Source organism: Zootermopsis nevadensis, unplaced genomic scaffold, assembly GCF_977971745.1.
Source record: "Zootermopsis nevadensis isolate Lab colony 2312 unplaced genomic scaffold, Znev_1.0 Znev_ptg000008l, whole genome shotgun sequence".
NCBI lineage: Eukaryota > Metazoa > Arthropoda > Insecta > Blattodea > Termopsidae > Zootermopsis > Zootermopsis nevadensis.
The window spans coordinates 2,571,438-2,586,307 of NW_028259140.1; the positions used below are offsets into that span (position 1 = coordinate 2,571,438).

The following is a 14,870-nucleotide window of genomic DNA, read 5'->3' on the forward strand; positions in this document are numbered from 1 at the left end:
TTAAATTTCGGTTTAGGTAACACGTCCGAGATGGTAAGGAAGCCAAGGGCTCTAGTTCTAAAGGAGGAGGGGTCTGAGATGGTTGTGTACTGTCCAGAGACAGAGGTAGACAGATTTTGATGAAGTGTCGATAAAAACGTTGATAAATAAAGACGATAAAATTATTGTATCAGTAGGTCTATGTATAATACAAAGGAAATACAAAGGACGCAAGTCATGCGACGAATTGAGTCCATGTGCGTACCAGATAAATATTTGAGATAATCCTCGAATTTTGTGAACCCTTATCATAAAAGAAACAACAACAAAAATTGATAGTGGAACCATGGTTTCGGAGAATCTGACGTAAATACGTCTTTCCGCAATAACGAAAGCGGATTGTTGACGGCAGTAATGAAACACGACAATGCCGAGTAAACGGATGACTTTTCCTTGGTAACATAACAATGCACGCAGTTCATATATAAAAGCTGACAATTGTCGGTCCATATTTACACATTGTTGGTATAGATCTTACACAACTTCGTAACTAACTCTGTTTATGCCGAATTTACGTCAAAAAAAGAGTTGACAGTGGAACCACGGTTCCGGAGGATCTGACGCAACTGCGCAAACGCAGAAGTAGCGTTGAGTTGCGATGCGCCCTTATTTGTATAAATAAATGTTTGTAGAACCTAAACCATTTGTGATATGTAAAATCTGAAAACAGATATGGAAAGCTCAAGAGGTAATACGTATTTCGTACGCAATATGTCCGGATCCATCTCTTACGGTTTTCGAGAGGCGGGCGCTTAACGCCGTGATGAATAATAATAATAAATAGGAATTCCTTACCTCAAACTTTGTTCAATTGTAAGAGACCACGATGTTCACCGGCAATTTACAATTTAATCAAAACTAAAATGGAGTATCACAGATTTCTAAATAATTCTTATATAAGATAAGTAATTGATATTCTAAAACGTTTTTAATAGCACAATATTATCTACTCTACGAAGCACTTCTTCCACAAGCGATTCACAATAGAGCTCTTTCCGTAATAACGAAAGCGGATTATTGACGGCGGTAATGTAACATAACAATGCCGAGTAAACAGATGGCATAACAAGTAGTTTCTTAGGTAACATAACCATTGTCGGCCCATATTTACACATTGTTGATATGGATCTTACACATTTTCCTAACGCTGTTTTTTGCCGAATGACCCTTCCGTATAGACGTATTTACGGCAAAAAAATGATTGATGTTGTGACGTGAGTGGATATAACTTAAATTTCGGACTCTGAATATCTCGACTTAACGTTATAAAGCCTATACGTAGACCTCACACAATTGAAAGAAAGCATTTGTCCGAACGGACTTTGAAAACCACGAGGCCTTAATCAAAATAGCCTGTCTCAAGACCGACTTTCGTAACCCTGATCTTAGGAATATGAAACATCACTTGGCAAGGACGTTTGGTTGGGTTTATAGTTCAGAGATAAATACAACTGATTGCAGCATTACAAAGCGCGTGGTGGTACGGCAGCTGACACAGAAATAAATGGTATAATGTTTGAAGAGTATTTCAGTTCATTCACGCTTTGTTTAAAATTCTAACACTTGATTTCATCGTTATCAATCAGATAACCAGGTACCACAAATTACCAATAAATAAACGTAACACAATTTAATGTAAAATAGTGACTAATGTTATTAAATTAACTATGAATAAGCAATTTTTACGAAGATGGCTTGTCTTCAGGGTTGTAGAGTCATGTAGTCTGGTGGTTAACGGATGATTCAGAGGTCAGTGTTGCTTCCATCATCAGGGCAGTAAATTTCTACCTGATTGGTTGGTCCATATTTACACATTCTTGATATGGATCTTACACATCTTCGTAACGTTATTTTGCCGAATGAACCTTCCGTATAGACGTATTTACGTCAAAAAAACTCATTACTTACGAATATAAGCAGTGAACGGAGACGAACATAACATGATAATTTCTGATAAGGGGTTTCGTATCACAAGCGTCACAAGTGTTAAGCAGTTAATCTGTCTTCGTATTGAGGCACGCAAGTGTTATTCAAGATGGAAGGCCAACGTCAACTTCCAACCCGTTTCTTACATAAAGTGCTAGAAGAAATTGTAGAAGAAGCAGGGCTAGCAAACACACGAATAGAAATTGAATCGGGGTCTAGCAGGGGTGACAACTATCTGAGTGTTATTTACAGAGTAAAAGTGAGCGGTCAAAGAGCTAACGCAGGTTGTGAACTGAAGCAGGATGGGGTAAACTTCATATTCAAATGCCTGCCCGAATCGAAAGTACGCCGGGAAGAAATGAAAACAAGCAATTATTTCAACAATGAAGCGAATTTCTACAACAAGGTGCTTCCAGAGTTTCTCTCACTTCAACGTGAACGGGGAGTACCTGTTCAGGACACGTTCTGCTGCACTGCCAAATGCTACCGAGCGCTGAACACCGACACAAGTACTGCTTAATTCATAATTTGTTGTACAAATTTTAGATTACGATAAAATATGGCATTAACCATCTGATCTCCATAATACACAGTTTCCTTCGCACCAAGTACTGAATGTTTAAGTATAATTTTGATGAGTGTTGGTTTCAAAGGGATAACTTATTGTATTTTATGAATTTCTCATACTCTCATTTCCATAAAACTGAAAGATGCTGAAGTTGAAGATGTTTAGAACTGCAATAATATTTTTTTTTAAAATTTCAGCAAAAGATATAAAAGGTGCAGAGGAAGTATTAGTACTGGAAGATATGCAACAGCAAGGGTATATGATGTTGGACCGGTACACCGGTTTAGATGTAACACACTGCCAACTGGTGTTGGATCAGCTTGCAAAGCTGCACGCCTTCTCCTTTGCCATGCGTGACCAGAAACCAGAGCAATTCAACGGTTTAAAGGACAGCGTATCTGAAACGCTGTACGAGGAGACACGACTAAAAGGTTAATTGTAATTAAAAAGTACAAATATTATCCAGCAGATTTTATATAGCGTACTAATAAACTTAAAATTTGCCTGCTAGCATGTATATTATGTAATTATATTTTTCACATACATCCATAGATAAAAACTCAGAATTAACAGCACTTACCTCTGGTTTGACGAAACTACAGCGACCAAGGCGTATGGCGAAATGGGCGCTACCAAAAGACTCATTCTTTACTCTCGTCATTTTAATTGTGCGTGTTAACCAATATAAAGTCGATTTTCAAAATTCATATGTTAGTGGAAAATTTGATTCCTTGAGATGAACATGAGGCTGGAGAAGGCTATTTTATAATTCATACTCCTCGCCACATCACGGAGGCTCAGATGGGCAGGGAACATAGCATGCATAGGGAAATGGAGACTTCTTTGAGGACATGGGCTTAGAAGGAAAGATAAGATAAAACTGATCTTCAGGAAACAGATTTATAAGCCGTAGACTCAAAATAGGGACCAGTTGATAGGCTTCTGAAGTTGATGATGAACTTTAGGATCCATAAAAGTGGAAAATTTCTCCACTAGCTTACTGACTGTCAGCTTCTGAGTGACTCTTCTCCATAGTGTAATGTAAGATAACTGAGTAAAATCATGACAGATCTGGAAGATCGTGGAACGAAGGAAATGCAGTCTGTCTATTTTATGCTATTGTCCCAGAACATCACCGAAGGGACTGAGGAAACGCACATAAAAAGCATCCTGACGATCTGTCTCGGGCCTCGGATCCGAAGCGCGACGTCCGAGAACAAACAATAATGCCGACGACCACAAAACCGTAGTACTAATAAGATAAGGATTTTGCTGGGTGGAAGAAAGATTGTAAATTTCGTAAAATTTTATTATGCAAACAGGTTTACAGGAGTACGTAGCAAGCTTGGAGCCTCTTATAGACGAAGCACTGATGACCAGAGTGCCTGGTGTCAGCAAATATAAACAGCGTGCGAGTGACTTCATTCACAACTACTACAATACCATGCTAAAGTGCGTGGACGGAGCAGAAGCAGAACCGTACGCAGTCATCTGTCACGGCGACTGCTGGAACAACAACTACCTCTTCAAATACGGCAAGGTGCGACAAGCTCTTCACCACAAAAACATTAAACGAGACTAATAATTATATTATTAAAAACAAGTAGCTCGTCACTCAAGTCTTTTATCTCACATGAAGAATGCCCTAAAAGACGGACTTCACTGACAGAAGTTTGTAATTTCTTGCATCATCTCCCCCCAAAAAAATCATTCTAGGCACAACAGTCTCCTCCAACCACGGAAGTTTAGTAAATACCATTCAGGCACGACGGGATTCCTCGGATGGGGGAAGTCATTATCCGTACATAATCCTAGTGTCGAGAAGACTTGGAACGTTACAAGTGGCATCTTCCGTAAGGATCAGAAGGAGATTTGCAGCTAATCGTGATGATGACGACAGACCCACAAAGATACGAGAGCGTAAAATAAACTGTTCTTGTTTCAGGATGATTCTAAACCTACGGGTGTGATTCTTCTCGATTTTCAACTGTCGCGATATTCGTCGCCAGTGCTCGATCTGTCTTACTTCATTGCTTCTTGCACTGACCACGCACTGAGATGCGAACACTACGACCTCCTCTTAGCCAGATACTACGACAGTTTGGCACGCTTCATACGTCTGCTTGGCTCTGATCCACAGAAGCTCTTTCCGCAGGATGTGTTCCAGGTAAAGTTAGATACTAATTTTGGCAAGACTTCAAGGTCTTTTTCTTTAATGAACGAGTTTACAATGACTGAAAAAAATGTCCCATGTACTGGTAATAGAAGTACTACGGTTTTATATAAAATGAATGTAAACTGCAATATGAAAATAAAAAAAAGAAATAAGGAAATGTAAATATTCCGCTGGTTATATTAAATATAATAATGTCTAGATAATATTAATATTAATAAATATACAATTACGAGTCCGTAGTTCAAGCCACTTTGGAGAGGCACAGATAATTACACTTGAGTGGAGCGGAGAGTATGAAGATTTCTGTCTTCTGGGTTGTTGCGCTGTGTAGTCTGGTCGATGTTAACCAACGTTGAATCGCCCTGATGATGGAGGCAGTATGACCTCTGAAACGTTGGTAAACATCGACCAGACTACGCAGCGCAACAACCCAGAAGACAGCCATCTTCATACTCTCCGCTGCGAAAACCTTAAATCTTACGTAACCTAAATTGTTCTTATAACTGTTTTACGCTTTCTTTACCAGGCGTTTCTCGTTGCAGGAACAACTAAAGGAATACTCAAAATTTGGGCTTGGTATGACGGTGATAACGCTCCCTCTCTTGACCAGCAAAGCAGATAATATACCAGACTTTGATGAAATATTCAACGAAGGCAGCGAAGCAAAGGACGCCTTACAGCCGAGGGCTATCAAGGAGAATTCATTATACCACGAACGAATGAGTGGCATAATTGTTGACATGGTAGATTTAGGGTACATATAATATTAATTTTTGTACAAAGAACAATTTATTATATTATGAATTTTTTTTTTTTACTATTTCTCGATCCGAATGAAGCACGACGATCATTCCAGCCAAGTCGACATTTCACGAACCTGTGCCAGCGACAGCTCAGTTGGCTGTACACTTAAAGTGCGAACGGAAAAATTAATCAGAAAAGAGCAAAAAATAAATTCAGAAAGACTTGTCTGAGGTTCTTTTATTCATAATAATATATTAAATATCATTTAATTCACACTCATGAACAATACGGATGGTGTACAGTTCTACGTACATAAACACCCTTAACTGGAATCAGTTACAACATACTAAACGCAAATAACCGAGAACTAATTATGCCAATTCTTCTGAAATATGAATTCGAGCGTTAAGTACAACACACAACTTCCATTTGTTCCACACTTATTCGAATATCCATTTTTGAACAAAGCCGAGACGAACGTAAAACTCCTACACATTTAGCTAGTCAATGGAATATATTTAGATATAAAAATAAATGTATAAAATCCTTAAAAATTAAATACAATAATTAAATTCTACAGATTTTACCCAGAAGCAGAAAAAAAAAGACTGTCAATACCTTTTAATGATATTGTACCAGCGGCCTTATTGAAGAAATCAGTTTTTCTTGCGGACACGTTCGTTATCAACTCCAGTTCAGTAATACGGACGCCTTGGGTTGTTCTGGGGGAGAAAAAAGAAGAGGGTAATTTTTATTTGGAATAACATACTTGGGGTCCGCAGTGGCCCCGCGGTCTGAGGCATGGGCCTTATGCCGCTTGGTCGCTGGGACCTTGGGTTCGAATCCCACTCAAGCCATGGATGTTTGTCCGCGTTTTTCTTTGTTGTTCAGTCCTGTGTACAGGTAGAGGCCTTGCGACGGGCCGATCTGTCGTTCCCAGTATCCCCAGTAATACCATACTTAGAGGGAAGCTACAAAATTTGGAAATTAGTTTAGAATGTAAAATATGAGAACCACACCCTGGGAATTTCTCAATAAAGAGAAACTTGAAATAGTTACAAAAGTTTATAAATGACAAAATATTATTTTTCTGGGGGTCACCGACATGAGATTACCATTGCCATGTCCTACTTAAACATATGAATAGCAAACTTGGTATACTTACAAGTGGGTTTGGGCGGAATCTGTACGCAAGCATCATGCGTTTCCTGTACGCGTCGTATTCGTCGTCTCCGCGCGCCACGTCATCGGGGCGCTCTACGCCAAGACCCTGATTTTCTGGTCTCGAAGATGCTCTACATAAAATGAACACAGTGTAATGCCTATTCATACGCTGGACGGCCGATTACGTTCAGAACACTCTTCGAAGCTTGCACAGCTTCAGTACAGGAACTTAAATTTTAATGGTTTTGTCAGAAGAAATATTACTTATCAGCGTTCTGACAGACATGATGATAGTTTACGCTGAGTAAGGTTCGATTCCATTTCTATAAAATAAATTTATATTTCAAATGCACGACAAAAGCATTTAGATATAAAATACGCCCTTCCTATTTTCTAGTGTTCCAATGGAAACTATGTGAATGGACATGCACTTTCGGCACGGACTTACTTGTTAACGGGATCGACGATGCCGTGCCCTTCCGAGCCGAGACCTTGGCCCTCAGTCCAGCCTAACTTTTGGAGCATTTGAAAGCCAATGTTATCTTCTTTCAACTTGAATTCCTTGTAGTCCGACAGGTCAGGCTCACGCCCTTCCTTCAGGGCATTGTACTGAGAAAAACAGAAAAGTCTTTATAAATTTTGAATTCAAATTACAGTATCTCAAGAAACAGAATGCTAGTTTCTTTTCTAATACACCTGAAAAAAACCCCATAATTTAAATTAAATGTAATTTTCCAGTGGGAGGAAACGAACGATCGATTTACCTACCCTTACATTAATACGAATAAAAACCAACAAATACAATAAACTCATGAAAACGAGTTTCATAGTGTCAACTTTCTTATACAATCATAACATATGAACGCTGGGCTTATAATACTGGGGTCCCGGGTTCGATTCTCGGCGGCGCTCAGATTTACAACTTGTGTTGGGCAAGGCCGTGGTCCAGGCATCACGGAGTTTTCCTCCGGGGTTTCCCCGGTTTCTCCGTGGCATCCCAACAATTACTCAACTTTCATCATCATTTCGCAAAAAAAGGGGGTTCACAGCAGGAGCGTTAAATGTCGCGGTCACGGTCTAACCCATGTACTGATGGGTCGTGAATCCTGATAATCACCAATGCACACCATGCTGAATGGTGCGAACTGGACACAAAAAAAAAAGTAGCCTATGTGAAAACAGCGTTAAACGTGCAACAAAATTTTCAGGAATCTATCCCCATTGAATCTCAGGACTTGCTAGCATTTCTAAATATTATACCAGATGACAAATGCACACCAGCACACACAACAACAAAAGTCTCAACGCCATGTAATCTGAACGACAAACAGCATCATTAAACAAGCCACAAATAAATAGGAAAAGTCACACACTGAACTGCAGATATACAAAGTTTTCTTGTTTGTGGGGGTGGGTGATTGTTTCTCCAATTTATGAGCATTTACAACCCAATTTAAGTTCATTTCCTTCCTTTAAAATGAACCTTTAGCCCCTTTCTCTCATAACTTCATAATTTCCTGGGTTTCACAGAAGTTATAAAATTCTGAATCACATGAAAATCCACAAGGTAAAAGTTACAACATTAAAACGAGAGAACGCTGAACTTTCGTTCTCCGTTATAAATCAAAACTGCTGTTACTAACCTTTTCGAGAAACCTCTCTAATTCATCTGGCGGCAGAAAGTCTCCTATGTGATGTTTACCTTCCGCCTTCTTGGTCAGTTCTTCGGCCCAACGTTGGGTGGCCTCCATTTCCTGCAATCGCAGACGATGTTCCCACGTGCCTCCATCTGTCTCCTCATCGCTGTCATATTCATATTTGAATTTGCCGGCACGCTGCAGCCGTTCCAGCTCCTGTCGCTTACGAAGCATGTCTTGATACAAGAGATTAATCTGCACACAAGAGATACAGAAGTTTGACTCATGCACGGATGTTTACGTAATCAGATTGTTTAAAACTGTAAAGAACTTTAAAATATATTTAATTTTTCACGGATCAGTTCTACCTTGTACAAAAATACACCATGTATTACGTATTAACCCTTCAAAACCAAGTGGTGACTACACGTACTACCGTATTTTAAAATCAATCAGTAACTCTGCATTTCGCCCACAGAGTATAGTCTTGGCTTCATTTCTTCTTCTTCTATGGCTCTCCGGTCCGTATTCGGTGGTACCCACTGGATAGGAGGCTGGGTGGGCCCCAGAACGGGACATAGAGGCTAGAGAAAAAAAATCCTCTGCCCCCGTTGTGGATCGAAACCCGGTCATCCAGTCTGTAGCCAGTCACTATACTGACTGAACTACGACGGCTCGTGCTGTACACACAACTCTCTGAGGGATAAACCATATATTGTATATGATAATTCACGTACATAACAAAAGTATATAAACTTTACCTTGTAATGATCCTCTGCCTTCTTCCAGTCGTCTTCGGACAAGTTACTTGTGCCAAAAGCCTGTATTGCATATTGGACAAGTGCAGGATCTGTGCGCGTAACTTTACTAAGGAACTGTGGAGCAGCTGAAGATGCTGTTCCTGTAGATAAAGCAAATAACAACAAAACTCCTATTTATCAGCATTATAAAAATCACTCCCTGATGAATTTCAACCGGTCTCTTACGCCAGTTAATAAAGTTGCTTATTCCAAACTCATATTTCAACATCAGGTCATAATAATAGAAGAATACAAATTCTGACCCTGTAGCGCTCTGGCTGGAGTTCTACACACCTGCTACAACTGGCTGAACTAATCCCAGGGTCATGGTGACGGCAGGCCCATTCCCACCAGTTTCTGGCATGACAGTCACCTTCTCAGTTTCAGGAGCCCAGCGGCTACGCCGCTTACGTCTGTGCGCTACAGTAGCCTGCCCTTCATCACTGTCATCACCAGAACGCTTACTGGATGCTAAACAGGGACACAAATTCGTCACAGACAGGTGTTTGGTAGAAAATGTATCTCACACTTGACTTGTTTTTAATAAGTTGTAAATACACATTTGATATTAAAATTCCTGAGAATGGCAATATATTAAAGTTTCTCATTGATTAGAAGTTTTAGATACCTTCGCTTTGACGTGAACTGTCGTCTTCTTGATCCTGTCTACAGCCTCTTACATCCTCCTGCTTAACCGCAGTCTTATCGTCAGCCTGCTCCCTTTTTATGGATCTATTGACCAAGAAACTGTTCTCTTGTTGGAAATTAATAGGCCCATACTCATTATGCTCTTGTTTCAAACATCCTCCCACCTCATCTTTTTTTTCATCGTTGGCCGCATCCTCACGTCTGTCTGTGCTCTTCATTTCCGTACAAATTTTTTCCACTAACTGTCGGTACTGCAGATATGCAGCGCACCCCTTATCATGCAGAAACCTGTGTACAGAAATTTGAGACAGCTCCCTACTTCAGCACCAAAGTGCATTCAAGTAGTTTCCCACACTAAAATATTACAAGACATCAGTGAATTTCTGTACAGACGAGTCATACAATTAGGGATCGCAACATCAAAAGCCCAACGAATAGCAGAAATGGGGCTCAATCTTTCCGACATGAAGACGATACTTTAAAACTTAAGGCTATCTTGTCAAAGATGATTGTCTCAGCAGAAATGCCATGTGGACTTACAAGCAAATACTAACGCTTCAGGGAAACATAGTCCCCGTCTTCGGCGTCAAAATGAGGCAAACGTATTTCTCCAAAATGTTGGTATGCATGCACAATGTTACAAACCAAAGGACCAAATATCACGTCTTCACTGCTTTAAGAACCTCGATCTCTTAAGATTACGTTTCCACGAACTCTTACAATATAACATCTAAAACAAAACCTGGTAACATCCACATAAATAAATAAAGAGGGGGTAAGTGTTGCGGGTAGGAACAAGAAGCACAAATGACATACTGACACATAAAAGCATGTAAATATGAAAATTTTTCCATTTGTTCAGTTTTCATGAATAAATTATACAGTGGAATGTCTGACTGGGGAGACATACACTCAGTAATAAGATTTTCTTTTCTGTCCCACTACACGCCATGTAGGCGTTTGGGGTGAGTGGAGGTATAGCTCCTCTCTTCCTTGACCCCGGCACTAGATGGGGGTGAGTGGTCAGCATCACGCCCCAGTCGCGCTTTACCCCCGGGAAAGGACCCCGGTACCCATTGTAGAGGAGGCTGGGTGGGCCCCAGAGCCGGTCTGGACGCAGAGGAAAAAATCCTCTGCCCCCGTCGGGGATCGAACCCCGGTCGTCCAGCCCGTAGCCAGTCACTATACTGACTGAGCTACGTCGGCTCATCAGTAATAAGATTATGGCAACTAGAACTGTAGAAGAGTCACACTTTAACATTCGCATCCGACGATCAACTGAGACGCATCCATATTTTTCCGTTCTTTATTATTTAGAGACCATTGCATCAGAATAAATTAAGTCATTTTCACGAATTACTTACCAGAGTGCGGGATCGTCCGGATTGCGAGTGAGAATGATCTGCTCTATGTCATCGCCGCACTGAGCCACCGTGCGAGCCAGATGGTTCACGGCCTCGTCTGCGGCTCGATCTGCCCGCTGATTATTGGATTGTCCACTGATTGGCCCGCCGGCTTGTGGAACTCCCACGGCTGCTGAAGAGACTAGTAAACTCCGGTCAACACAGCACCATACAGTCTCTGTCCGCCAGACTCACTCCAGGTGGAATATGATCAAGAGAAATGCCCACCCAAGCTCACGCATGGGTGAAGCTCATCTGTTAGTTACCTCCAGTTCCAGAAGAATTGCGGATGCCGGGGACTGCCGCGGGTGGCGGGCAGGCAGGGGCAGAAGCAGCAGGTGGCAGACCTGGGGGAGGAAGAGGGTGTTGTAACAAGGGTGTCATCAATGTTGGTGGACGTGCTGGTCCCAAAGTTTGAGTCTGAAGAACTGCAGGTGGTGGAAATGTATGACGTTGCAGTAGTGGTGGCGGATGCTGCATGAGATGAGGAGAGATTGGTTGCATAGAAGGTGGGGGTTGTAATGTTGGGGGTGGCTGTTGTATCGCTGGTGGGGGCTGCTGAATGACTTGACCTCGAGAAGGGTGGAGGTTTAATGCAGGAGCAAGGGGTGGAGGTGTAGGAATTGTATGAGGCTGCATGGGTGATGGCGGAGGGATACTATGAAGAGGGGGTGGAGGGGAAGAATACGTCATGAAGTGCTGCTGTGGTGGGTTAAGAAGAGGCATGATTGAGGAAGGATGAATACTGGGAAGTGAGTATTGAATTGGACCCTTTCTTGCGGATGGCGTTATGTTTATGAGAGGAACTACTTCCTTGGTGTCCGTAGCGCTCGACGGGGAATACGGAGAGGAGGGTCTATTTGGGGCAGTAGTAGCAGAGCGTGATTGTGGAGGTGAAGGTGAATCCTGCCCATGCCAAGCTACCCCAGACTCATCCTGCCCCTGCTGCTGCCAAGAACCACTGCTGATGCGCTTCTGCTGAAACCAATGTGACGTGCCCAGACGCTCGCTGTTGTGCAGGTCCTCATTCGTGAGGTCTCTGTCCTGGTCCTTATTCACGTCCCTGTCTTCAGTTTCTGCCTGGTCCTGACTGGCATTACGTTCAGTTCCTTCCATACGCTCGTCTTCCTTCTCGGCCCGTTTCTCGGTCGGGGAACCCCACGTACCCCAGTCTGTATCTGAAGCAAACAATTACATTTTTTTCAACCCAATTAAGACTAAGAATAATTCTGTGGCTGGTTTAATCCTGACACCAATTAAACTGTAACCCCTGCAGCGGACAAGGAACCACTGTACACTGTTACTAAGCGCACTTCGAGGTATTCAATATAAACACAATTTACAGTAGCAATACAAGATACTTCATAACCTGTTTTAAAACCTGCATGCATAATAGCCGCTAACATAACGTTAGCTATACCTGAATCACCTTTACGGGAAGTTGAAGTCCCGGAGGTAGAAGCTGAACCTTTTGTGTCACTAGTGACAATACTATTTGTAACTGAAGAATCATCTCCTTTTTTGGACTTAACTTCTGAAATGAGAATTATAATAAAAATCAAGCAACACAAACTAAGATTTGAGGTTTCCATGGCAACGTGAATATCAATGATCTTCTGGGTTGTTGTGCATTGTAACATTTTGGCAGTGTACCAGTATTTCAGACTAAGGTACTACCCTATCGGGGCTAATCACAATTTGCTCTAAAATGTTGTACATCACCAAAATACTACACAGAGCATGTGCAACAACCAAGATCACCATCTATAAACACCGGAGAAAAATTCGTTCTCTGTTAGAATTTATTCTTCAAATTTAGGTTATGTTCAGTTCGAATCTCAGCTGGGAGACCAGCTACCTAAAGCCATACAAAATCCTCCGGGAGGTCACGGATTAATTCTTATTTTAAAGCAAATTCTAAAACTAATGGTACCTGTGGTCTTGCTCTAATTATTTTGTTTTTAAGAAACTAATGTTCCAATTGAATAGCTTAGTTTCAGGCTTGTATTTATACCACATAAAGCACGAGGTTTGGGAACATTAAGTGGATGCCTAATGAGAGACAGAGAAGAATAAAAGTTTGGTAACAATGAGTTATGCTGAGATTTCTGTAGATTACCTCAGTACCTGCCTGTACCCCTTAAGAAACTACAACCACTTCATAACTCATCAGCCATAACCACAATGCCATTTCTCAGTCAGTGCCATAGAAAATTGATGTAACTTTTTACCGCTGAATAAACCACGAAACAAGGCACATAACATGCACAGAAAATATTATATGCATTTTTACTATTACATAACACATTAAACTACTCAATGGAAGGAAACCAAGAAACCCAAATATATTTAAAACAAGGTCACATGCTATTAAAATTATATGCTTCTGATTTACCCTTTACACCAGAAAGTTTCTTGAACTGATCTAGGAAACTTCCATCATTCGAGAATATGTTCACTGATGATGAAGCCTTGGAACTGCTGGTATCTTCTGAATGTGAAGAATCTCGCTTCCATCGCTGGTCTAAATTGCTAAGAGGGAGTAAAGAGTAAGAACAATGAACTCATTTAAGAGTCCACTATATGTGCCAAATTATATGTTGATACAAAATGACTCATGATACAAATCATGAACTTATTACTTATATACTGATTTTTTCTGCATTCATCTCAATGATTTGCAGCCATCACAAGTCGTTAGTCATAACAATACTTTTAAACACACGTAATGAAAGCAATGCACAAGAAGTTTTCTGCACATTTTATATGTTCTTACTGAAACAATCATATAAACTCTGCAGCCATCCAACTTTTCAGACATGAAGAGGTGCATAATCTGAAGAAATCCCACCTTTCCTTACCTATAGCTACACATTTGCTCTTCCCACATCTACTACACGTAAAATAAAAGTAACATATTCACCTACTGATCACTTAATTCATATGAAATTGGAGAGAATATGTTTATTTCCTCAGGCTGTGTTGTACAGTAATGCAGATATTCTGGGCATCCTTTGGATGGATAATTTTTAATATATTAATACTTTTTATGTTATAAGCTGCATAAGTTCCGGCCAGATCCAGGTTTCATACGAAATGTATATGTAGAAGAAATGTATAAAATGATTATATTGATTTGGGCCGAGTTAATTTAATTCACGTTATTTAAAACCACACATTCGTTATAACGTGCACAGTCGTGAGAAATGAATGCAACAAGAAGGGATGTATGGGCACAGACATAAAGTACGAATGTGAAAACTGCAACTTACCTCTTCCAAAACGGTTTTCTTCCCCCTTTATGCTGCCCTGCCTGGGAGTTCGATCTGTTTCCTGTGCTTCTGGAATTACCAGATGCACCTTGCAACTTTTTCAATGCTTCTTCAGTTTCCTTCTTCTTCTGGTCTTCTAATTTTGCTTGTATTTCTCGTTTCTTTTGTTCAATAAGTTGTTCTTGCTTCGACATTTGCGCAAATCTTTCATTTCTTGTTGTTTTTGAAGCAAACGGATCGGAGCCCTTAATTCCTCGATACGCCATATTTGAAGATCACTAAACAGTGCGCAAGCCATGTCAGGACTATTGAGTTATCTGTGATACGTCTTTTAAAGTGAGAAAACATTGGTTTTCCATTGCCTAAATGACCATACATTTGTGCTATATTTGTTCTCCAACACGAAGAATGATATTTCTGGGAAGTACTTGGTTCGATGCATTTCCAACAAAGTTTATCCATTATGACTTTGTGGGTCTCCATGCAATGTAAT

At 40.7% G+C, this 14,870-nt stretch overlaps 2 protein-coding genes across 4 annotated transcripts; one reads left to right on the plus strand and one right to left on the minus strand.

Moving 5' to 3' along the window:
- Positions 1-1,742: 1,742 nt before the first annotated feature.
- Positions 1,743-7,290, plus strand: LOC110838079 (uncharacterized). 2 transcript variants are annotated; one of them, XM_087344836.1, is made up of 6 exons: positions 1,743-2,474; positions 2,731-2,964; positions 3,856-4,073; positions 4,479-4,700; positions 5,252-5,463; positions 7,015-7,290. In XM_087344836.1, the coding sequence occupies exons 1-6, from the start codon at positions 2,075-2,077 to the stop codon at positions 7,034-7,036; spliced, it is 1,308 nt and encodes a 435-aa protein (XP_087200962.1). In that variant the 5' UTR covers positions 1,743-2,074; the 3' UTR covers positions 7,037-7,290. The 2 variants fall into 2 exon arrangements, with proteins under 2 accessions (XP_087200962.1, XP_087200963.1); XM_087344837.1 differs by lacking the exon at positions 7,015-7,290 and having other exon boundaries at positions 1,744-2,474; positions 5,252-5,680.
- Positions 5,673-14,791, minus strand: LOC110838080 (uncharacterized). 2 transcript variants are annotated; one of them, XM_087344826.1, is made up of 12 exons: positions 14,378-14,791; positions 13,501-13,637; positions 12,535-12,639; positions 11,372-12,283; positions 11,067-11,247; positions 9,683-9,990; positions 9,349-9,525; positions 9,016-9,155; positions 8,261-8,509; positions 7,066-7,226; positions 6,619-6,748; positions 5,673-6,175 (listed from the first exon to the last, which is right to left on the minus strand). In XM_087344826.1, exons 1-12 carry the CDS (start codon positions 14,641-14,643, stop codon positions 6,149-6,151), a joined length of 2,793 nt encoding a protein of 930 aa, XP_087200952.1. In that variant the 5' UTR covers positions 14,644-14,791; the 3' UTR covers positions 5,673-6,148. The 2 variants fall into 2 exon arrangements, with proteins under 2 accessions (XP_087200952.1, XP_087200953.1); XM_087344827.1 differs by lacking the exon at positions 12,535-12,639 and having other exon boundaries at positions 14,378-14,778.
- Positions 14,792-14,870: the final 79 nt, after the last annotated feature.